We start from the raw sequence: 25991 nt of genomic DNA, 5'->3' as shown, positions 1-25991 counted from the left end.
GAGAACTCAGCAGTGGCCACGGGACTGGTAAAGGTCAGTTTTCATTCCAATCCCAAAGAAAGACAATGCCAAAGAATGTTCAAGCTACTGCACATTTGCACTCATTTCACATGCTAGCAAGGTAATGCTCAAAATCCTTCAAGCTAGGCTTCAGCAGTATATGAACCAGGAACTTCCAGGTTTACAAGCTGGGTTTCGAAGAGACACAGGAACCAGAGATGAGATCACCAACATTCATTGGATCATGGAGAAGGGAAGCAAGTTCCAGAAAAACATCTACTTCTGCTTCACTGACTAAACTAAATCTTTTGACTGTGTGGATCACATCAAACTGTGGACAATTCTTAAAGAGTTGGGAATACCAGACTTATTTGTCTGGGAATACCACCTTACTTGTCTCCAGAGAAACCTATCTGCAGGTCAAGAAGCAACAGTTAGAACCTTACATGGAACAGCGGACTGGTTCAAAATTGGGAAAGGAGTACAGCAAGACTGTATATTGTCACCTTGCTTATTTAACTTATATGCAGAATACATCATATGAAATGCCATGCTGGATGAATTACAAGCTAGAATCAAGGTTGTTGGGAGAGATATCAACAACTGCAGATATGCAGATGATATTACTCTAATGGCAGAAAGTGAAGAGGAACTAAAGAGAGTCTTGATGAAGGTAAAAGAGGAGAGTGAAAAAGCTGGCTTGAAACTCAGCATTCAAAAACGAAGATCATGGCATTCACTCCCATCACTTCATGGCAAATAGAAGGGGAAAAAGCGGAAGTAGTAACAAATTTTATTTTCTTGGGCTCCAAAATCACTGTGGACAGTGACTGCAGCCATGAAATTAAAAGAAGCTTGCTCCTTGGAAGAAAAGCTAGGACAAATCTAGACAACATATTAAAAAACAGAGACATCACTTTCCCAACAATGGTCTGTATGGTCAAAGGTATGGTTTTTCCAGCTGTCATGTATAGATGTGAGAAATGGACAATAAAAAAGGCTGAGCACCAAAGAATTGATGCTTTTGAATTGTGGTGCTGGAGAAGACTCTTAAGAGTCCCTTGGACTGCAAAGAAATCAAACCAGTCAATCCTAAAGAAAATCAACCCTGGAAGGACTGATGTTGAATATTCACTAGAAGGACTGATGTTGAATATTCACTGGAAGGACTGATGTTGAAGCTGAAGCTCCAGTATTTTCACCGCTTGATGCAAAGAGCCCACTGGAAAAGACCCTGATGCTGAGGAAAGCTGACAGCAAAAGGAGAAGAGGGGCTGCAGGGAATAAGATGGTTAGATAGCATCACTGACTCAGTGGACGTGAATCGAAGCAAACTCTAGGTAGAAGATACAGAGAACAGGAGAGCCTGGCCTGCTGTAGTCCATGGAGTCACTAAGAGTCACGCATGACTTGGTGACTGAACAACAAAAAGAAAGGCCACGAGGGTATTTTTTGCTTGTCGTAGTCCCAGCTCTGCTCTGAGCAAATGCCGGTATCACATTAGTTGGCTCTAAAAACAGACTGTCTTGCCACTTTCACCTCGAAAGAATAAGATCCATGTCTAGTAATTTTCTAGGAAGTTTTAAAATCATTCCACTAAGATGTCTCCTTTGTTTTCATTTTTATTTATGTCCCCAGAGAAGACATTTCCAAATTTGTGAAAACCCACCATTAAAAATTGATGGGGTTTGCTTTTAAGTGATAGAGATACATGTTTGTAGATACATGCATGTAGAGATATGTGTTTTTGAAATATATAAATATATAAACACATACACATATACACACACACGAACAGGAACCCCTGTAGGATATATACCAGCTGTCCACAGTGGCTACTAATTCTTAGTGGTGGGATAGTAGATATTTTTATTTTGCTTGTCTGTGTTTTCTGATATTTCCACAATAATTTATTTCCTCATTATAAAGCAAATACAATAAAAGTTTGAAGGCAGAATGGGTTTTTTTTTAAATGAATAAGGTTTTAAAACAAAGGATGTTTTCTTTATTAACATTGTTTGAAGTGCTTAATCCTTTAATTACTACTTTAGAAACAAATAAAATATCTAAACCCTAACTCACTAGCAGCCCTTAAATGCTTATGAGGATATTCTATAGGAATTTATAGTTTTTCATTAAAACTCATCTCATTCAGCAACTGTGGTAATGTGTATATTTTCAGCTATTGTCTATGTAGGCATTAAATCTTACAAAAACATATAAGGCACTTTTCCCTATCATTTTTTAACAATAATTTCCTTTGTTTCTTGTAGTTATTTTGACACCACCTGTCTTAGCAAGCCTAGGTTCTAGGCCACCAACACCTACTAAATTTTTTCATAAACTGTGGTCTTAATGATATTTTAGGTACATTCTGGAGCCTCCAAGTTACCATGACTATTATATTTGTTTTTCACACATTGAACTATTACACGTTTTCCCTTGTAAATGTAAGTACAGTTAGCCCTTGAGCAACATAGCTTTGAACTTCATGGGTCCACTTATACTCAAATTTCTGTCAATAAATATATACTACAGTCCTGGACTAACCATGAATGGTTGCATAACCACAGAAGTAGAGAGAGGGCGGATTTTCAACTGCTCAGAGGGTGGGTGCCCTTATGCTGTTTAGGGGTCAACTATATTTCAGTACTGAATTCAGTGCGCCATTGTCTTAATTAGAAACTTGCTTTTTTTTTTTTTTTTAGACAGGTGGTACTTTATCCCATTTCACAATTATGTACCTTCTAAAACTGTAGAATAATTTTTTTTTTCTGATTTCTCTGCTCAAATTCTGAAACAAATTGTTAAGGTATAGCTGGAGACAGTATGATTAATATTTCAGGCACTTGTTGTTTCCTCTTACCTGTAAAGGGCATGGGAGTCAAAAAAAAAAAAAAATCAGAGGACTGGTCCCTTTTTTATAAAAATATACTCAACGTGATCATTATATCCTACTTCTTTCACTTAACAATAGAATACTTCCTGAATATAGTTTTAATAATAGTGTAATCATACAGTCACTGCTTTTTACCAAATTCATCTATCTTCTTATAAGTGGACATTTAGCATTTCCTTTTTCCACTCGTATGAATACTGCTGCAGTGCACAACTTTTGCATAAGCCATTTTCAGTGTTTCAGATTCTCTTTCTACATGTATTCCCAGGATTGGAATTATTGAATCGAAGACAATGAGCATTTATTGTTTCTGATACGTATAAAAAACTTTCCAAAGATGTCACTCCAGTTTACCCACCTTCCAACAATTAATGTGTTCTTTCATTTCACCTTTCCCAACATCGACATCTTTACATTTTTGGAAATTTGTTCAGTGAAAAGTGCTGTTTGTTGTTGGTGTTTTGTTTTTGATTTCACATGTCTTAGTGAAGTGTTAATACTCCCTATCTTGTGTACCCTCAAAACTTAGCTCTTAGTAAGCATGCATTTTAAAGTTTAAATGTCTTCTATATAAACAAGTTTATATCCCCCAAATGAGAAATAGTCACATATTCCTGGGGGAAAATGTTAGTGCAAATACAAACAGGGCAATGTCAAGGTTTGTAAATATCAATCATGGTTATAATTGGAGGGCAGTTTTGTTATTTTCCTTCAAAGTTAGAAAATTGTTTTATGGAAGGATATTTTCTCTTCTACCAAATTTGAGTGTCTCTTTTGAAATTATATTTACCCTTATCAGGATGTTTAGCAGTCCTAATTGTTATTTCAGACTCTTGCGCTGCTGAACCAGTTTAAATCTAAACTCACTCAAGCAATTGCTGAAACTCCTGAAAATGAAATTTCTGAAACAGAAGTAGAAGATGATGAAGGATGGTAAGGCCTTTGATTTCTTTATATTAACTATGAACAAATGGACTCAGAGCAGAGACACTATTAAAACAGTTCTATTATAGCATCTTTTTTTTTTTTTTCAGACTTTACATTCGATTATATCCTCATCTTATATGGTCTCAACCTCCTTTTACTCCATTTCAGTTCAATAAGCATAATGCTTTGTGTATTCCCACTATTGTATTATCCAGTAGAATATACACAGGAAATATATGACACTATCCTTGCCCTAAATAATTTTCTAATATCATGGGAAAGATAAGACTCACATTTAACAACGAGAAAACAGTCTTAAAAGATTCCGAATCATTAATTTTTTTACCCTTTCGCACAAACACTTTAGAACTCATTAGTCCATTTCATAATCCTACTAAGTTCCTCTTCAAATTTATGATCTCCTAGATCCTAGCAATACATACACAGTTAACTCATTTTTATCTTTGGATATTTTTCAGCTTTTAAAGACACTGATAAGAAATAAAGGGATTAATGTCCTGTGCTTAGCACTTTATCCTATACTGGAGGGGGAAGAAAAAGAATTGTGCTTTCTCTTATCATTCTCCTCTGTCCTCCAGTTGACTTCACATGTAGTATATTAGGCCTCCCCACACCTAACTGCCTCCACCTCCCACGACACCCTGGCTCAGGCACGTTGCTTCAAGCAAGCCAGTGGGTCACCCCCACACATGACTCACTCTCTGGAGCCTCTAAACTGTCACAGTGTGCCATTACCCCAACCCAGAATCACAGCCTCACTCCCCTCTGCCAAACAGCATCTCTCCCCCATTTCAAAACACTGTTCAGCACTCCCATGCTCCAGGAAACCAGTCAGCAAGATTTGTTGAACACTCACAAATCTAGAGGGTGGAGGAAAGAGGGCTGGAACACACATTTAAAAGGACATAAAAACACTTACTAAGAAAACATTTAAGCAAGTAAGACTCTGCAACTATATCTAACTTTAATCCAAAGGACCAGGTGATGATGAGTTGAATAGGATAAATCTTATCTACCCTACGATCCTGAAAGCACTTGTGTATTTCTCAGTCTATAATTTCTGTATGATTTGGGTTAGGATGCCAATGTTTGTAAAACCCTAAGTCTCTTTTAATAGGTTTCTATTGCTTATGTGTATTTGTTTATACTTAAATTCAAAGTTGCTTAAGACAGAAGCTGGCTTATCCCATAGTTCTTTGCCAAAGGTGAAGGCTCAGTGAGTGGTGAGTGACCCATAGAGATAAATGCACATTGCACAGAACTTTCTGGTTTTTTATATGACTGGACAGGTTTAGTTTTATTTTGGATTCCTTGAATGTCTCAAAATATCTTTCAAATGTTTTGGGTTCAGCCACCACACACACAAAAATGTTTTGCCAAGTCCTCTTCCTCTTATTTTTGAATCCATATGCATTTTTTAAGGAAATATGATCCATGTGTTTCTGATTCATTTACACTTAACTCATCAAGATGGTGTTTTGTAAGAGCAGTTTGATGCCCAATAAGTTTTTTTAACCTTTTTATAAGCCATTTAAGTCCTTTTTTATTGAACAGGAAAGTCACCAACAAATTTAAACCCAGAAATTTCATTTGAAACTCATAACCCACAGGATTCAAATTTACTTTCAACTTGGCAAGACCATTTAACTTCCCAAGGTTCTTCCTGGTCCCTTGGTTCCATATCCTCTCATTTTGAATCCCTCATTAGCATCAGATATCAATTAGTGTTTTTGAAAGGGTCATTTTTATTTTTGAGGTGATTTCATAATACAGTCAATATTCTAACACCCTCAATTAGAAAGTTAAAACAAACGGGAAAACTTCACCAGATTGGGGGTGGCGGGGGTAATAATCACAGGTCAATGATATTGGCTAGTTCTCCAGCTAGGAAACAAAAATAAGTGGTAAAGGAAGAGGGATTAGGATAAAGGAACCATTACCAGGTCTTTCAAGGGGTTCCTTTCTGCTTCCAATTACAGTCACCTAAGCAGAAAGTCTGGAGAAGGCAATGGCACCCCACTCCAGTACTCTTGCCTGGAAAACCCCATGGGCGGAGGAGCCTGGTAGGCTGCAGTCCATGAGGTTGTGAAGAGTCGGACAAGACTGAGAGACTTCACTTTCACTTTTCACTTTGATGCATTGGAGAAGGAAATGGCAACCCACTCCAGTGTTCTTGCCTGGAGAATCCCAGGAACAGAGGAGCCTGGTGGGCTGCTGTCTGTGGGGTCACACAGAGTCGGACACGACTGAAGTGACTTAGCAGCAGCAGCAGCAACCAGAAAGTCAGAAGTCTACACTATATACCTACACAATTTTGTATTTTTTTAATCTAACATCTAATTAAAATATCTGGAGCTCTTATCTACTGCCTTTCTATTGTGGTGTAAACTATTGAAATTTTATAACCTGATAAGCAATGGCATCACTTCTGTTCATAAATAAACCAGTATAAACCAGTTCAGCTTTATCAAATCCCTGGTGATTTAGATCATCTCTTATAAAATATATTCCACTAGGAAAAGATGTCTTATATTCAGAATGATTTATAGCAAATATTATGAGTGCATGGCATATGCATGTGTGTTATGCATAAATTACATGGTTCCCAGACGGTTTTGTAGGTCACGCTTGCCACTTTTCTAAGAAGTGAAAGTCAGCCAGTGCTGTACTACACTGTCAGGGTCTGTTATCTGAGGTAAAATGATTGCTTCTAAGACATTTTTATGTGTCCGCATGAGTGACCACACATTGAGGGATCATTTTCATTTTCTGTCAAGATAGAAACCATTACCAATTTGTTATGTTTTCTTTTACTTGGCAAACTGTTCTATTCGCATTTTTGGCCGAGCTGCTGTATTGGCATGGTATACAACAGACATTTGGGTACCATTCAGCTGCGTTCTACTTTTTATGCAAAAAAAAAGTGGGAAGGGGAGAGAAAGAAAAGAAATATGATTCTATTGTAAACACCGTATATGGTGTTTGATAATTATTCCCAGATTTCACTGTCTAACAAGGCATTTAAGAAAGTGTTATTAGTAGATCTAAGCTGAAATGCATGATAGAAATTTTTCACTCAAAACGATTAGCATTCTTCCTTTGTTGGGATATATACTGCCAATATTTGATAGTGGTATTGACGGGCACCAGATTCTAGTGTAGCAGCTAAAGGAACCTCTTTGCCATGACATTCCTTCTTCCCATCCTACATCCTATAACATCACATACTCGTCTAGATATAGAAACCAACTTCAGACATGGATTTTATAAAACCAATTAGATACATAGCAGGAGTAATCAGCCAAAGGATTTGTATGACCATGTAGATGAAGTCCATATGCCATTTTGAGTTTAGTTCATGAAGCTTGGTTAGCTCCCAAAAAAGTTTTGAGAGTTGTGTCTGACAAGGCTGTAGGGAGACTTATAAAAAAAGAGAAAGCCACCTGCTCCTTATACAACAAAATTAGCATTCCAAGAAAAGGGAAAAAAATTAAGTCTATGAGAATAGACTGCAGTCTTGTGAACATTAACTATTCATTACTGTGTTCCATTGAAACTTCTTTCCAGATTATTAACATAAAACTTCACAACAAATATACATAATAAAATAATAAACAGTATAAATGTCTATCTGCCTTCATCCCTTTTTCTCTCTCTCCCCTTCGCCACTTTCCCTTAGTACATACAATATACAGTAATATAAGAATAGGAAAACACTAACAATTGCAATGGTTGCCTTAAGTAAATTGGAGAAGAAAATGGCAACCCACTAGTATTCTTGCCTAGAGAATCCCATGGACAGAGGAGCCTGGCAGGCCACAGTCCACGGGGTCACAAGAGTTGGATACGACTTAGCAACTATATCACCATCACCACCTCAAGTAAAGATTTTATTATATAAGGAAAAGATATTCACTGTAGAAAAACCAGAGTATAGATTCCTCAAAAGAGGTAAAGTAAATCACCTGTGATCCCAAACTCAACAATGTGGTATTAATTTATGCATATATATATGCCCTTCTACATACTTAGGCATATTTTAAGCAGAAATGAGATTATATAATGCTACAGTCTTATAATTTGCTTTTTTCCCTCAGCTATGTATAATAAATACTTTCCCTTGTGATATATAATTTTATGATATTCTGTTTGTATTCTGTATTGTGGCCATAAAGTATTCCCTTATATGCTGAACCATGTTTTACTCGGTCAATTCCTTGTTGTTGGATGTTCAGGCTCTTTCCAGTTTTTATTATTATACACAGCACTGTAATGAGCATCCTTATATCTGTGTCACTGCCAGTTTTCTCAGGATAAATTTCTAAAACTGGAATTGCTTAGTCAGTGGGTATGCATGTTAGACTCTGCTAAATATTTTCAAGTGGCCCTAGCAAAATGTCATTCCAATTTATACTCCCAAGTAAATATCTTTTTTATGACTTGCTTTTAGGACTGTTAGAATCGTAAGAATTAATTATGGTACTTTGCAACGCTTAGTGCAAGAGTATAACATTTCAGAAGAAATGCTTTTCCCTTGTAAACTTTTAAAAAAAATACCCAGTCCGGTTTGCTCCTGTTTTTAATCTATCAATAACTGGTACATATTTCAACATAGCTCCTCAAGATTGTCAGCTCTAAGTATCCTTGTTCTTGGTTCTGAAAAAGTCTTCAAGATAATCCTTTGTGTTAGAACTTTAGGATCTAGAATGTTTTTCCCATTTTATTATTACACTTTGGCTTGCATTAAAAATCAGTTTTGTCTATCAGCCAGACAGTTTGTTTCTGCTAAAGATTAGAGTTCTGAGAACCAAGTTAGCATAGCATAGAAGCAACAAGTACCAGTTGTCTTGAGTATCCAACACAGTGAAAATTTAATAATGTAGATGTTAAAAAAAGATTACAAACTGTTGGACCAGTTTAGACCTCACTATAAGATACCATTAAAGGATATAGTCTCATTTCATTCCTTGTGCTAGCAAAGCTATAAACACCTTTTATATGTAATACTATAATTACAAATGTAATACATACTGTGGATGATGTGGTCATGTATTGAACGAAAGGTGCTGTGACAACAAATGAATATTTTAATTATATTCCCTACTTCATTCAAGCAGCACATTGCCAGGCAAGGGTAATAAGTTGGTGCTAGTTCAGTTCAGTCACTCAGTCGTGTACGACTCTTTGCGACCCCATGGACTGCCACATGCCAGGCTTCCCCATCCATCACCAACTCCCAGAGCTTGCTCAAACTCATGTCCATCCAGTCGGTGATATCATCCAACCATCTCATCTTCTCTTGCCCCCTCCTCTTCCTGCCTTCAATCTTTCCCAGCATCAGGGCTTTTTCTAAGGAGTCAGTTCTTCACATCAGGTGGCCAAAGTATTGGAGCTTCAGCATCAGTTTTTCCAGTGAATGTTCAGGACTGTTTTCCTTTAGGATTGACTGGTTTGATCTCCATGAAGTCCTAGGGTCTCTTAAGAGTCTTCTCCAACACCACAGTTCAAATGCATCAATTCTTTAGTGCTCAGCTTTCTCTAGGGTCCAACTTTCACATCCATACATGACCACTGGAAAACCATAGCCTTGACTATAGGACCTTTGTCAGCAAACTAAGAGATATTTACCCTTTAGTGATAAGTAGAACTGCAGGTCTCAAAATATTGGTCTCTGGGCCACTTTTATACTCTTAAAAATTTTTGAGAACCCCAAAGAGCATTTGTTTATGTGAAATATATTTATTGATATTTACCTTATTAGGAATTAATACTAGAAATTTTAAATCACTTCAAAATAACAATAATGAACCTATTACATTTAACATAAGTAATGTACTTTTATGAAGAATAATTATATTTTCAAAGCAGAAAATAATTATATTCTCAGCAGCAAAAAAACTGAAAAGAGTGGTATTTATTTACATTTTTTCATATCTCTTATGTCCAGCATAACAGGAAGAGCTGGTTCTCGTATCTGCATTTCACTCTGTTTTGATCTAATACATCATGTGTTCTCTGAAAATTTTCTCTGCACGTTCATGAGAGGATGAGAATAATGAGGGTATATAATGTCTTAGTATTCACAGAAAATAATGTTGACATTGCAGGCACAGTGACCCCCAGCATTTTGAGAACTGCTGGATTAGAGCACCTTTAGTCATTGTGTGTGTCACAGTGGTCCTCATCTATCAGAGGGCATGACCCAATCTGTAGGTCCTGGGAAGCTTTATTCCACATCCTGGTTTGTGATCCTTGTTCTCAAGTGGTACCAAAGTGGGGCTTTCTGAATTAAATGTGCCCAGCAGCGTTGACTTAGACTTGGTACTGTTGTTCTTGTTCAGTCACCCAGTCATGTCCAACTCTGCGACCCCATGGACTGCAGCACACCAGCCCTCCTTGTCCCTCACCATCTCCCGAAGTTTGTCCAAGTTCATGTCCGTTGCATCAGTGATGCCATCCAGCCATCTCATCCTCTGACTCCCTCTCCTGCTTCTTCCCTTAATCTTTCCCAACATCAGGGACTTTTCCAGTGAGTCAGCTATTCTCAGATGACCAAAATACTGGAACTTCAGCTTCAGCATCAGTTCTTCCAAAGAGTATTCAGGGTTGATTTCCCTTAAGATTGTCTGGTTTGATATCCTTGCTGTCCAAGGGACTCTCGGGAGTCTTCTCCAGCACCACTGTTCAAAGGCATCAATTCTTTGGTGCTCTGCCTTCTTTATGATCCAGCTCTCAAACAACCGTATGTGACCACTGGGAAAACCATTGCCTTCACTATACGGACCTTTGTCAGCCAAGTGATGTCTCAGCTTTTCAACATGCTGTCTAGGTTTGTCATTGTTTTCCTGTCAAGAATCAATCATCTTCCGATTTCATGGCTGCAGTCGCCATCCACAGTGATTTTAGAGCCCAAGAAGAGGAAATCTGTTACTACTTCCACTTTTTCCCCTTGTGTTTGCCATGAAGTAATGGGGCCAGATGCCATGATCTTGGTTTTTTCATATTTAGTTTTAAGCCGGCTGTTTCACTCTCCTCCTTCACCCTCAAGAGGCTCTTTATCTCCTCTTTGCTTTCTGCCGTTAGAGTGGTATCATCTGCATTCTTGAGGTTGTTGAAGTTTCTCGAGCCTGTCTTGATTCCAGCTTGTAACACATCCAGGCCGGCATTTCTCTTGATGTGCTCAGGGGATAGGTTAAACAAACAGGGTGATGGCAGACAGCCCTGTTGTACGCCTTTCTCAATCCAGAACTTATCAGTTGTTGTATACAGGGTTCTAACTGTTGCTTCTCAACCCATCCATGTTTTTCAGGAGACAAGTAAGATGATTTGGTATTTCCATCTCTCTGAGAGCTTTCCACAGTTTGTTATGATCCACACAGTCAAAGGCTTTAGTGTAGTCAATGAAACAGAAGTAGATGTTTTTCTGGAATTCATTTGCTTTCTCTATGATCCAGCGAGTGTTGGCAATTTGATCTCTGGTTCCTCTGCCTTTTCTAAACCCAGCTTGGATGTCTGGAATTTCTTGGTTCACCAAGATTTTAAGCATGATCTTGCTAACATGGGAGATGAGTGCAATTGTCTGACGGTTTGAACATTCTTTAGTACTACCCTTCGTGGAAATTGGGATGAGAATTGACCTTTTCCAGTCCTGTGGCCACTGCTGGGTCTTCCAAATTTGCTGAAATATTGAGTGCAACACTTTGATAGCATCATCCTTTAGGCTTTTGAATAGCTCCACTGGAATTCCATCGCATCTCCTAGCTTTATTGACAGCAGTGCTTCCTAAGGCCCACTTGACTCCACACTCCAGAATGTCTGGCTCTGGGTGACTGACTAAACCATCATAGTTATCCAGTTCACTAAGATCTTTTTTGTGCAGTTCTTCCATGTATACTTTCCATCTCTTCTTGATCTCTTCTGCGTCTACTAGGTCTCTACCATTTCTGTCCTTTATTGTGCACATCTTCAGGTGAAATGTTCCCTTGATATTTCCAGTTTTCCTGAAGAGATATCTAGTCTTTCCCCTTCTGCTGTTTTCCTCTATTTTTAAGCACTGTTCATTGAAGAAGGCCTTCTTGTCTCCTTGTTATTCTTTGGAACTCTGTGTTTAGTACCTTTCCCTTTCCCTCTTGATTTTCACGTCTCTTCTTTCTTCAGCTATTTGTAAAGCCTCTTCAGATAATCAGTTTGCATACAGGTTTCTCAGGAAGCAGGTAAAGTGGTCTGGTATTCCCATCTCTTTAAGAATTTTCCACAGTTTATTGTGATCCACACAGTCAAAAGCTTTAGAGTAGTAAATGAAGCAGATGTTTTTTCAGGACTCTCTTGCTTTTTTTGTGACCCAACGGATGTTGGCAATTTCATCGCTGGTTCCTCTGCCTTTTCTAAATCCAACTTGAATATCTGGAAGTTAACAGTTCACGTCCTGTTGAAGCCTGGCTTGGAGAATTTTGAGTATTACTTTGCTAGCATGTGAGATGAGTGCAATTGTGTGGTAGTTTGAGCATTCTTTAGCATTGCCCTTCTTTGGGATTGGAATGAAAACTGACCTTTTCCAGTCCTGTGGCCACTGCTGAGTTTTCCAAATTTGCTGGCATATTGAGTGCAGCCCTTTCACAGCATCATCTTTTAGAATTTAAATAGCTCAACTGGAATTCCATCACCTCCACTAGTTTTGTTTGTAGTGATGCTTCCTAAGGCCCTCTTGACTTTGGACTCCAGGATGTCTGGCTTTCATCAAGAGGCTCTTTAGTTCCTCTTCGCTTTCTGCCATAAGGATGGAGCAAGTATTTTTTATTTTGTGGTTGCAGTCACCATCCACAGTGATTTTGGAGCCCAGGAAAATAATATCTGTCACTGCTTGATTTTGGAGCCCAGGAAAATAATATCTGTCACTGCTTCTACTTTTTCCCCTTCTGTTTGCCATGAAGTGATGGGACCAGATGTCATGATCATAGTTTTTTGGAAGTTGAGTGTTTTTAATGAAGGATAATTGCTTTACAGAATTTTGTGGTTTTCTGTCATATACCTACAAGAATCAACCGTAGGTACATCCATATCCCCTCCCTCCTGGACATCTCCCTCCCCAGCCCATGCTTCAGCTTAATTCAGAGCCCCTGTTTGAGTTCCCTGAGTCATACAGCAAATTCCCGTTGGCTATCTGTTTTATATATGGTATTGTAAATTTCTATGTTATGCTCTCCATACATCTCCCCTTCTCCCTCCTCTCCTCCCACTGTGTCCCACAGGTCTGTTCTGTATGTCTGAAGTAAGTCAGAAGGAGAAATATAAATATCATATACAGACACATATATATGGAATCTGAAGAGATGGCACTGATGAATTTATTTTCAGGGCAGCAATGGAGAATGTTGAGTTTTTAAGTCAGCTTTTTCACTCTTTTTTTATCTTCATCAAGAGGCTCTTTAGTTCCTCTTCACTCTCTGCCATTAGAGTGTCATCAGCATATCTGAAGTTGTTGGTATTTCTCCTGGCAATCTTGATTCCAGCTTGTAATTCATCCATCCTGGCATTTTGCCTAATGTACTGTGCATGTATGTTAAATAAGTAGGATGACAAAATACAGCCTTGCCATACTCCTTTCCCAATTTGGAACGAGTCAGTTATTCCACATCCAGTTCTAACTGTTGCTTCTTGACCCACATACAGGTTTCTCAGGAGACAGGTAAGGTGGCCTGGTACTCCCATCTCTTGTTACGAATTTTCCACTGTTTGTTGTGATCCACAAATTCAAAGGCTTTAGCATAGTCAATGAAACAGAAGTAGATGTTTTTCTGGAATTCCCTTGCTTTCTCCATGATCCAGGGAATGGTGGCAATTTGATGTCTAGTTTTTCTTTCACTTAGCAGTATATATTTAAAGTTCCTCCATGTCTTTTCATATTTTTCTATAGCTCGTTTCTTTTTAACAATGAATAATGTCCCATTGTCTAAATGTATCATAGTTTATTTATCCATTTACCTACTAAAGGATATCTTGGTTATTTCCAGGTTTTGACAGTTACAATGAAAGGTACTATAAACCTCTATGTGTAGGTTTTTGTGTAGACATAGGTTTCTGGATAAATACCAAGGAACATGATTGCTGTATTGTATGGTAAGAGTACATTTATTTTTGTAAGAAATTGCCAAACTATCTTCCAGAGTGGTTGTTTCATTTTGTATTCCCACCAGTAATGAATAGGATTCCCTGCTCTATGTCTTCAGCAGTGTTCGGTGTTGTGTTTTGGATTTTGGCCATTGTGATAAGTGTGGTGGTGGTTTAGTTGCTAAGTCGTGTTGACCCTTGTGACCCCATGGACTGTAGCCTACCAGGCTCCTCTGTCCATGGGATTTCCCAGGCAAGAATACGGAAGTGAGTTGCTATTTCCTTTTCCAGAGGATCTTCCTAACCCAGGAATCAAACCCAGGTCTCCTGCATTGCAGGGATTCTTTTTACTGACTGAGCTGTGGAGTAGTACCCAGTTGTTGCATTAATTTGCAGTCCCCTAATGACCTGTGATGTTGATCACCAGAGCTTCCCTGGTGGCTCAGCTGGTAAAGAATCTACCTGAAATGCAGGAGACCTGGGTTCAATCCCTGAGTTGGGAAGATCCCATGAAGAAGGGAATGGCTACCCACTCCACTGTTCTTGCCTGGACAATTCCATGGACAGAAGAGCCTGGCAGGCTGCAGTCCATGGGGTCGCAAAGAGTTGGGCCCAACTGAGCAACTAGCACTTTCACTTTCTTTTTACCTTTCTCAATGACCTGTGATGTTGATCATCTTCTCGCGTGCTATTTGCCTTCTATATATCTACTTTGATAAGGTGTATACTAAGGTTTTTTGCTCACTTTTTAATTAGCAAAAAGTTTAAAATTTTGTAATTGTTGAATTTTATGAGTTCTTTGTATATTTTGAGTAACAGTTCTCAATCAGATATATCTTGGACAAATATTTTCTCCTAGTTTGTAGCTTGTCTTCTCATTCACTTGACATTGTTTTTCACAGAAGTGTTTTAATTTTAATGAAGTCCAGCTTATACATTATTTTTTCCTAGATCACACCTTTGATACTGTATCTAAAATATCCAACGTCATGTAGGTTTTCTCCTATGTTATCTCCTAGGCATTTTATACTTTTGCATTTTACATTTTGAGTTAATTTTTGTGAAGGATGTAAGTCTGTCTAGATTCAGTTTTGGGTTTTGTTTTGTTTTGTTTTGCTTGTGGAGTGTTTATGTTTTCATAGACTTTCTGTTTTGGTATATCTTCAGGGTTACTTTAATGTGAAATCTCATCATTTCTTTTAAAACCACTGGTTAAGTATGCTTTTAGCCAATTATCAGTTATTTAGATTAAGCAGTAAGATTACACAAAATATCTGACAATCAGAGTCGCTTATACTTGACTTTAAAGTAAGTGTACATCCTTTTTATGCTTTTTTGTTTTTGCTGTTCTGCTGATAGTGGACTTCCCATGTGGCATAGTGGTAAAAAAAAAAAAAAAAAAAAAAGAACCCACCTGCCAGTGCAGGAGATACGAGAGATGCAGGCTCAATCCCTGGGTTGGGAAGATGCCCTGGAGTGAGCACACACACATAACCCTGGGAGCAGGGGATGAAGGGGGCTCTGGATCCCACCAGTTCATTCTTAAAGCAAATACTTACATGTGCTACATTTCAGGCACCCAAGAGGGTTAGAGACCAACTGTGATGGGTTTATTTCTAACTCTTATCAGATAGTTAGTATTACTTTCATCCTATAAATGAAAAAACTGAGGCTCAAACAGATCATTTGTCCAAGATCACACAGTAATAAATAGTGAAGCTGTCAGTCACACTTAAGAGCCCATCCTGCCTCCAGAACACCAGCTCCTATCAACAGTCATTTGAACATGAAGTAATAATCTGCAGGATGAGAAGAAATCATAATAATTAGTAGGATGAGTAGGACTTTCAGATACTTTTGATTCCAAATAATAATATCTGTCTTCTGGAGCTGGTTACAGAGTATATCACCCATTCTCATCTTTGGAATACTTTCCATGTTCCTTTTAAAAAAATACATTCATGGAGACTCTCTGAAATGCCATATATTGAATCATTTCCTAATAACACAGTGAGCTATTAAGTTATAGCACCTGGTTCAATATCCCTTCTCTCACAATGACTGCAGCAAGCAGCCTCTCTTGCAAGCCTCAATTTCTTCACTTGTAAAATAGAGATGACAATACATACCTCAGAGTTATTATTAGAGTTAAACGAGCTAATTAATGTAAAGTAGTCAACAGAGTGCTTGACTCTTAGGAAATGCTCGGGAAATGTTAGGTGTGAGAGAAGGAGGGTGCATGGTACCAGGGTAGTATTGATAAAGCCTGCCAAATTACCCAGACAACACAAACTAAATAAACTAGCAAAATGTTAGTTATACAGTCCTCTCACTGTAATAACCTCAAAGAAAAAATAACATATAAAGAAAAGGCAAATGTTCATTTACTTATGTTATCTGTGACCTGGAAGGAATGTAGACATAGTCATTAAATTGGCTAGTAGTGCTCAGTGATTCTATTTTAAAATCTGTTGAGAAAAGGGGATAAGTATAGTCAAGCAGGTTCTTTAGCTGAATCAAGATTATAAAATGCTTAAGTGGGCAGAGTTCAGCTAATACAAATAGAGCATTCATAGAAAAAGAGGAGGAGAGTGGGAATACACAGTCATAAATTGTAGACTCTCTCCAGAATCTCCCCCCGCCAACAAGTGACAGCATTTTGGAACAGAGAAAACTATATAGGCATAAGAAGTCCACTTCTATTAAACAGTAAGTTTAAGGAACTTCCCTGAAACTCCAGTACTTTGGCCACCTCATGCGAAGAGTTGACTCATTGGAAAAGACTCTGATGCTGGGAGGGATTGGGGGCAGGAGGAGAAGGGGATGACCGAGGATGAGATGGCTGGATGGCATCATGGGAGTGTGAGTGAACTCCGGGAGTTGGTGATGGACAGGGAGGCCTGGCGTGCTGCTATTCATGGGGTCGCAAAGAGTCGGACACGACTGAGCGACTGAACTGACTGAACTGAACTGAACTGGTGATCCAGCAGCTAGGACTCCAAAGCTCAGAGGGCAAGGGGCCCTGGTCTTCTGGACCAGTTCCAGCGGTTCCAGAACTTCTGGACCAGTTCAGTCACTGGTCAGGGAACTAGATCCCACATGCTGCAACTAAGACCCAGTTTAGCCAAATAAATAAATAAAAATTTTTTTTTTAGTTTAAGGAGCAAGCAAAGGTCCTTAGGATTAGCACAGTGTAGTTAAAAAGTCATTTCTCAATGGTAGTTTCAAACAGCAATAAAGCCAGTACAAAATGAGAAGCTGGAAGTTGCCATCATACACAGGCAATCAAGAAATTCTCAGCAAACCATATCTGAAGTTACATGACACTTAAAGCAAGATAGAAAAACCCAAGTAGTAAGATTCCAGGCAAAATTTAAGGAAAGACTGTACATAAAATGTACATAGTCTTGTTTGTATTTCTCTAAAAGCAGTTTTAAACAATGTGTCATTTTCTTTCATAAGAGTTTTGTTGTTTGTTGTTCAGTCCATCTCAGTCATGTCTGAGTCTTTGTGACCCCATGGACACTGAATTATAAAACATTGAAAAAGAAAAGGAAAAATCATTTTGATCTTATATCCCACAGGTAGTCATCACTATGCTTTTGTCTAGACTAAGAACACTCACCTTTTTATTATAAGCCTTTCATCAGTGAATAATCCAGTAGTTAAATATTTTGTGTATCCACTGTTATTTCTTAGACTAAAGGAATTTAAACTGCTGAGCCAGGTATGCATTTTTTTACTTTAATTGAGGTATATTTTACAGATAAAAAAATTAACAGTTCTTATTGTTCATTTTTAGAATTTTAATAATTATATATAGCCATTATAAACACCACCAGAACAAGATCGAGAACACTTATAATACCCCAGAAAGTTTCCTCATGCCCCTTTTCAGCCAGCCACCTCACCCAGCCACTCTCTGATTTCTGTCAGCTCAGGTATGCCTTTGATGACACTTTTGCTAGATTGAATTCCAGCAAAATGAGTCATCTATACCTGTACAGCAATATATGAAGTTACTGGATTCTCCATCCTCTAGGTATTATTAATGTATGTGCTGTAGTATATCCCAGGATACAGATACAGTAGTCTTTGCCAGTTTCTACTCTGCATTATTTTCTGTTTCTTTGTTTACTGGCAAAGTGAACTTGTTAAATATGTTACCTAGCCCATTTATATTTCATTATTGTTTTGGTGATGGTTAGTTGTATACTCTAAGATGATTATACATTTCTTATTGTTTTAAAAAAGCTCTTAAATATTAAGAATGATATTATTTGCTTTAAATATTTTTACCAGTTTGTCATTGCTTTATAGTTTGTTTATAGAGGTTTTTGTTTTGTTTTGAAAAGAGTTTTAACTTTGCATTGCCAAATCTGCTAATCTTTTTCTCCATGTTTTCTGCCCAGTTTCATCTTTAGGCCTTTAAAAATCCCAGGATTATCAATACCTAGTTGTATCTTTCTCGAGTAATTTTATGGTTTTATTTTTAATTTTACATCTTTAATCCATGTGGAATTGATTTGGTATATTATATTAGGTTAATGTTACAACTTTTTTTCCCTAAATTACTAATCACTGCAATTGAATAGTCCTGTGTTTCCCCACCAATATTAAGCATGCCCTTTATGATGGAATAGGTCTTGCATACATTTTTGGATCAGCTTCATTATTTTACATGGATTTTTCTATCTATTCCTGTGTCAGTACCTCAATACCGTAGCAGTGTAATACTATTTAATATTTGGTAAGCAAGTTGGACTTTATTGTTCAACATTTTTATTTTTACTGTAAATGCTTAAACAACTGGTTAGTGTGCTACATTCTTATTTTCTTTTAGTTAACCACACCTGGAGAAACCTTAAGACAGTTGACCATGAAATCAGTAGAAAGCCCTCATTATTTAACAGGTGGCCACTACCTGAATTGTGCCCCTAGAGCCAAGAAGGAAGTAATCAATCCTAGGCAAACCCCCTTCCTTCAAAGTAATGGAAAAGACTACATGTGGAAAATAAGTAGTGCGAGGAATAAAAAGAACAAAATCTAGGATATTTGATTGCCATTTTCTATTATAGGTATATAAAAGTTTTTATGAGAAGGTTGATCAGAATTTTTCCATCTCCCTGTTACTGAACAAGCACAAAGGATCAACAAAGCTGTAGGGTAGACAATAGCTCACTTATATTTTATAAGATGTGAATTCCAAGGACATCTAGGGTGGCCATGTATAAATGCAAGTCACAGAACCAACTTCCAAAGACATTCATTAATAATCTTTCTACCACCTGACATTTTGGATTATTAATACCCTTTTTCTTCTCTGGCACTAGTGGATAATCAAGTTACATATAATAATAATGTTCTGTTCTTTGTGTTCAGATAGTTCACTTGACTATGATAAATAAAACAGTGGGCTTGAGCTATTTTTCTAAGTAGAAGTAAACCATAGTAAGAAGTTAATTTTTACTGAACATTTTCAAAACACCTATCTTTTTTGATATTGTTCTTAGGCCCAGATTCTATGGGAAGAATCTGAGGCACAGAAAGGTCACATAATTTTGGTCAAGATCTCATAGCTAGGAAGTGGTAGATTTCAGAAATAGCCAATCATGTTTGACTCAGTGATTTGATTCTGTTTGTTTTCAAAAACATTACCTTGTTTGTGATTTTGTATTTCAACAGTGCATATTTTTGTATTTCTAATAAGGCAGTATTGTTTCAAACTGTAGTAACTAGGTCAGACAAGTGACTTCAGGACTTTAATTCTTGATCAAAAATTGTCTGACCATCTTTAGATCATAGAAAATGTTAAATTCATGGCCCTACTATTATAATCCCTATATTATTTGAAGAATTATAATTCAGAAAGTTACTCAAAATGTTGTTTAACTTGAACAAGAAGTACCTGTGATTTATTTGTAATTTTTCTTTTTTTTTTTTTTTGTAATTTTTCTTAAAAATGTAAATAGAGTGGTTGATTATGGAGTTTGAAGTTAAACCTGATTTTGAATGCTATTTTGGAACTTGACTAGCTGTGTGATCTTGGACAAATTATATATCCTTTCTTAGCCTGTTCCTTAAAGTGTAAATTGGATATAATAAGAGTACCTTCCTGATAGGTATATCCGTGGATTAAGTGGAATACTGGTTTTGAAGGATTTAACATGGTGTCTGAAACAATCAGTGCTCCAGAAAGTATTTTATTCTCATTCAGTGTTGTCCCTGATATTTTTAAGAATTAATTTGTCTATATTTGACTACTGTCAGTATATTGAGATGATGATTGGAATTTATAGCATTTCTATAATATTTGACAGTTTTTGTGACCTTTCCCTCATTAGCCCACAAGTTACAGTGTTTAGTTTTTATTGTAATTCTTGATATTCTGAGAAAAAATTGAGATCTGATATTTTTATGGTAAACAGTTCAGTTCAGTTCAGTCGCTCAGTCGTGTCCGACTCTTTGCGACCCCATGAATCGCAGCACGCCAGGCCTCCCTGTCCATCACCAACTTCCAGAGTTCACTCAGACTCGCATCCATCGAGTCAGTGATGCCATCCAGCCATCTCATCCTCGGTCATCCCCTTCTTCTGCCTCCAATCCCTCCCAGCACCAGAGTCTTTTCCAGTGTGTCAACTCTTCACATGAGGTGGCCAAAGTACTGGAGTTTCAGCTTTAGCATCATTCCTTCCAAAGAAATCCCAGGGTTGATCTCCTTCAGGATGGACTGGTTGGATTTCCTTGAAGTCCAAGGGACTCTCAAGAGTCTTCTCCAACACCACAGTTCAAAAGCATCAATTCTTCGGTGCTCAGCTTTCTTCATAGCCCAACTCTCACATCCATACATGACCACTGGAAAAACCATACTACCTCATAAATGAAATGTTGGGGGGTTTTCCCCTTGATGCCAGTGCTGGAAAGAAATTAGGGGGTGGGGTTCCACTGGTAAATACAATTTAAATAGGAAGCAGAATATCATTACTTTGGAGATTATACAATTATAGGCTCAGTGTAATGTGAATGTTTTCCTTCCATTTCTCCCTCTTAGCCAAGTTCTAAGGCAGTAAGAAAATGAAGGGAGAAGGAATATGATTATAGACCAGGTTCCCTATTTAGTGTTCATTTTATACAAGACTATACATAATGCTGCTGAAGACCAACATGGTTCTTTATAAGTAACTCTTTGTCAGACCTGCTGACCCTGGAAAGGTGATTACTCAAATTGTAGTAAGCCTTCTGTCCAATCCCTGAAGTTACCTCTTTTTCTGCCCTTTTCTTCAGGATGAAGAAGACTCTTCTGTATTTACTCTGCTTTCTTGTCTGCTCTGAAATAAATTTCTATCACATTAGAGAAGTTTGCTTTGTTCGTGGATTTGTTTTGACACAAAACAAATCCCAGCTGCTCACCAGGCCTTTTGATTGGAAACTCCATCTTCCCTATGTTTTATTAGTTCACAGACCATATATTAAAAGTTACTGGCAAGATGACACAAACAGATGGAGAGATATACTATATTCTTGGCTTAGAAGAATCAATATTGTGAAAATGGCTGTACTACCCAAAGTAATCTACAAATTCAGTGCAATCTCTATCAAACTACCAATGACATTTTAAAACTAGAACAAAAACTTTTACAGTTTATCTGGAAACACAGAAGACCCCAGATAGCCAAAGCAATCTTGAGAAAGAAAAATGGAAGAATCAACCTTCCTGACTTCAGACTATACTACAGAGCTAAAGTCATCAGGACAGTGCAGTATGGTAGTAGTACAAACAGAAATATAGACCAGTGGAACAAGTTAGAAAGCCCAGAGATAAACCCACACACCTATAGGTACCTTATCTTTGACAAAGGCAAGAATATACAATGGCAAAAAGACGGCCTCTTCAATAAATGGTGCTGAGAAAACTGGACAGCTACATGCAAAAGAATGAAGCTAGAACACTTCCTAATACCACACACAAAATAAGCTCAAAATGAATTAAAGACTTAAATGTAAGGCCAGAAACTTAGAGGAAAATATAGGCAGTACACTCTTCAATATATATCACAACAAGATCCTCTGTGACCCATTTCCTAGAGTAATGGGAAAAAAAAACCCACAAAAATAATCAAATGGGACCTAATTAAACTTAAAAGCTTTTGCACAGCAAAGGAAACAATAAACAAGATTAAAAGACAACCCTCATAATGGGAGAAAACAATTGAAAATGAAACAACTGACAAAGGCTTATTCTCCAAAATATACAAGCATCTCAATCAGCTCAATACCAGAAAACCCAATTAAAAAAGTGGGCAGAAGACCTAAATAGATATTTCTCCAAAGAAGGCATACAGATGGCTAATAAAACACATGAAAAGATGCTCAACATCACTCTTTATCAGAAAAATGCAAATCAAAACTACAGTGAGGTGTCACCTCATACCAGTCAGAATGGCCATCATCAAAAAATCTATAAATGCTGAATAGGGTGTGGAGAAAAGGGAACCCTTTTGCACTGTTGGTGGGAATGCAAATTGATCCAGCCACTGTGGAGAACAGTGTGGAGACTCCTTTAAAAGCTAGGAATGGAACTACCATATGATCCAGCAGCCCCACTACTGGGCATACACCCTGAGGAAACCATAATTGAAAAAGGGACCTATACCCCAGCGTTCACTGCAGCACTACTCACAGCAGTGCTCGGAAGCAGCCTGGATATCTGTCGACAGAGGAATGGAAAAAGAAGTTGTGGTACATATACATAATGGAATATTACTCAGCCATAAAAAGGAATGCATTTGAGTCAGTTCTGATGAGGTGGATAAACGTAGATCCTATTATACATAGTGAAGTAAGTCAGAAAGAGACAGACATCAAAATGTTAACACATATATATATATGTATGGAATGGCTCAACAGGTAAAGAATCCTCCTGCAGTGCAGGAGACATAAAAGACACAGATTCAATCCCTGGGTCAGGAAGATCCCCTGGAGAAGGAAATGGTAACCCACTCCAATATTCTTGCCTGGAAAATCCCATGGACAGAGGAACTTGAGAGGCTATAGTCCAAAGGGTCACAAAGAGTCAGGCAAAACTGAATACGCACACATTATGGAATCTAGAAAGACGGTGCCGATGAACCTATCTGCAGGGCAGCCCTGGAGACCAAGACAGTAGACAACAGATTTGTGGATGCAGGGCAGGGAAGGAGAAGGTGAGAAGAACTAAGAGAGTAGCAGTAAAACATATGCATTACACATGCACAGATAAAAATAGCCAGTGGAAATTTGCTCTGTGATGCTGAAGCTCAGATCCGATGCTGTGACAACCTAGAGGCCTGGAATGGAGTGGGAAGGAGGTTCAAGAGGAAGGGACATGTGTACACCTGTGGCTGTTTCGTGTTGATGTGTGGCAGAAGCCAACACAATATTGTAAAGCAATTACCTTACAATTAAATATTTTTTTAAAGTTACTGCCTGAGCAGTTAGTTAAATCTCATGGCAAGTGTAAAAATACATATTACAGATTTATTCTAGAAAGCCTCTTAAATCTTTCCACCTGTGTCCTGTTGAGTGTGAAGCATGCTAGATAGGCCAGAAAGCCAAGAAACTGCATTCCCATGTCACTAAATATATTTTTTAAAGTTACATATTTTATATTTGCCTCAACAATATGCAGCATTTATTAGAGGCACTGTATAATATTGTGGAATTTCTTTTTCAACTAAAGGAAACAAAATATATTTTTTAAGTCAGCTTTTCAAAATTCTAAACTAAAGGAGAAATACTAATATTCATTCAAAACTCAGAACAAAGGAAGTTTTCCCATGTGAACAATGAACAGAAAAAGAAAACGCACTGGCTTTCATCTGTGTTTTCTTTTTCAAAGGCCAGCGTCTATCTTCCTCTTTGCTTGGTTTACCTAGTGTTCTAGTTTCCTGTACTTTGCTTATTCCTATTTTTCCTCCTAGGTCAATTTCCAAAACTCTTTGAGTTTTGGACATTCCTATCTGCATTTTTCTGTGCTTCCTTTAGTCACTGTTTCTCTCTCCCTCTCTGAGTTTTCTTACATTTTTTCCCTTCTTGTTTTCTTGCTTTTTTAGTCTTTCTGTTTCTCAGTCATCTGTCTTGTGCCATCCTGCTTTGCTGTTCATAAAGAATGCTAGTGACCTCATTTTCCAGGAATTCTTTTTAAACATACATACTTTGGTCTCTGGACTCATTTATGTTTTGTCTGTCTCTTCCTATGAATTACTATGATCTCTATATACTTCATATTGAAAAAAGATACTTTAAAAACTGGTACTTTTTAACCCTTTAACTTCTTAATCCCTACAGAAGCTTTGAACATTTGTGAAAACAAGAGCCATAAGTTGTTTGTAACTAGCAATGGCGCTAAATCCTAAAAATAAAAAAATTCATAAGGTTTTAACTTTAATATTACATTTTGGAGTTAAAAATGCAGAAATTAAATCATCTAATCAGTATTATCCAATTAATGTTTTTAAATTTATTCTAGAAATCATGTTGATCGTATGTACTCTTGATATGATGTAATGATAATTGCACTTTACATCTTGGTCTTGGCCAACAAAGGTCCGTCTAGTCAAAGCTATGGTTTTTCCAGTAGTCATGCCATCAATGGGGTCGCACAGAGTCGGACATGACTGAAGTGATTTAGCAGCAGCAGCAGCATGTAGGGATGTGAGAGCTGGACTATAAAGAAAGCTGAGTGCCGAAGAATTGATGCTTTTGAACTGTGGTGTTGGAGAAGACTCTTGAGGGTCCCTTGGACTGCAAAGAGCTCCAACCTGTCAATCTTAAAGGAAATCAGTCCTGAATATTCATTGGAAAGACTGATGCTGAAGCTGAAACTCCAATACTTTGGCCACCTGATGGGAAGAAATGACTCACTGGAAAAGACCCTGATTGAAGGCAGGAGGAGAAGGGGACGACAGACGATGAGATGCTTGGATGGCATCACTGACTTGATAGACATGAGTTTGAGAAAGCTCCAGGAGTTGGTGATGGACAGGGAAGCCTGGCCTGCTGCAGTCCATGGGGTCACAAAGTCGTGTCAGATTTCTTCACTGTAAAGTTAATTTTTTTTTTCCTGCTTTCCATGTTGAATCCTTTGGAAGCAAATTCACTATATGCAGTCCACACCAAGGAGTGAAGAGTTGACTTCCCTACTCTTTTTATTTAAATTCTTGTTTTCTAACTTGTTATTTCAGACTGAGCAACTGAACTGAGAAGTCATAAGAAAATGTCAATATTTAAACAAAAATACCTGTTATATTTTTAAGTGTCCAAAATGAATTGAGACTCAAAGAAAAAAGATTTGTGATATCTGTGGTTGATAATTTCATTATTCCTTATATAACCAGTTTCGATTCATTTGATACAAATCTAAAAGTTTGCAATTTTTATACTACTTGTACTTTCTTAAAGTTGTAATAAGTAACAAATGTGTGTTAGCATAGTTACCTAAATCCTCAACAAGTGATTTAAGTCTTTATTTTTTTATAGAAGCAAAAGTACCTGTAAAAGTATTGGACATAATGAGACAGATTTCTAGGCATGAACTGGAAATCAGGCTTCAGGTTGGTAAATAATCTCAATAGCTTTTCTTCAGTTGCTTATCTATAAAACGAAATGGGGGAAAACAAGTTGCAGATCTAGAAAATCCAAAGCTATCTACCAGCAGTCCTAAGCAATCAGTAATTGCACTTTACATCTTGGTCTTTATCCCAGTAACTCAAAGCCCAGTCTTATCATGAGACGAATCAGACAAATTTCAGTGATGGGGCATCCCACAAAACATCCAACCAGTATCCCTGGAAATTGTCAAAATTTAAGAAACTTGGAATCATAAAGCAGCTTTTCTGACTACAATGCTATGAGATTAGAAATCGACTATATAAGAGAATAACTGCAAAAAAAAAATGCAAACATAGAAGCTAAGCAATATCCTATTAAACAACCAATGGATCATTGAAGAAATCAAAGAGGAAATCAAAAAATACCCGGAGACAAATGAAAAGGAAAA

The 25991-nt window shown here is 37.5% G+C and overlaps 1 protein-coding gene and 1 long non-coding RNA gene across 15 annotated transcripts in view; one reads left to right on the top strand and one right to left on the bottom strand.

The window, feature by feature from the left end:
- CWC27 (CWC27 spliceosome associated cyclophilin) overlaps window positions 1-25991 on the top strand; it is a 273447-nt gene that overhangs the window by 218627 nt on the left and 28829 nt on the right. For 9 of the 10 annotated variants that reach the window (XR_009596753.1, XR_006056495.1, XR_006056496.1 and 6 more), the window contains exon 13: window positions 3729-3832. The exons of the other annotated variant lie outside the window; for it this stretch is intronic. Coding sequence is in view for 3 of the 9 variants with exons in the window: in XM_060400398.1 (XP_060256381.1) it covers window positions 3729-3832 (104 nt within the window). In the remaining 6 variants the exon portion in view is untranslated. The remainder of the gene's footprint in view (window positions 1-3728; window positions 3833-25991) is intronic. 10 annotated transcript variants of the gene reach the window in all.
- Window positions 5573-25991, bottom strand: part of LOC106990331 (uncharacterized) — a 134349-nt gene continuing 113930 nt past the window's right edge. For all 5 annotated transcript variants that reach the window (XR_009596754.1, XR_006056498.2, XR_006056500.2 and 2 more), the window contains one exon: window positions 5573-25585. This is a non-coding gene — a long non-coding RNA (uncharacterized LOC106990331). The remainder of the gene's footprint in view (window positions 25586-25991) is intronic.

Source organism: Ovis aries, chromosome 16 (genome assembly GCF_016772045.2).
Source record: "Ovis aries strain OAR_USU_Benz2616 breed Rambouillet chromosome 16, ARS-UI_Ramb_v3.0, whole genome shotgun sequence".
Lineage (NCBI taxonomy): Eukaryota > Metazoa > Chordata > Mammalia > Artiodactyla > Bovidae > Ovis > Ovis aries.
This window is presented reverse-complemented; position numbering and strand designations above follow the sequence as displayed.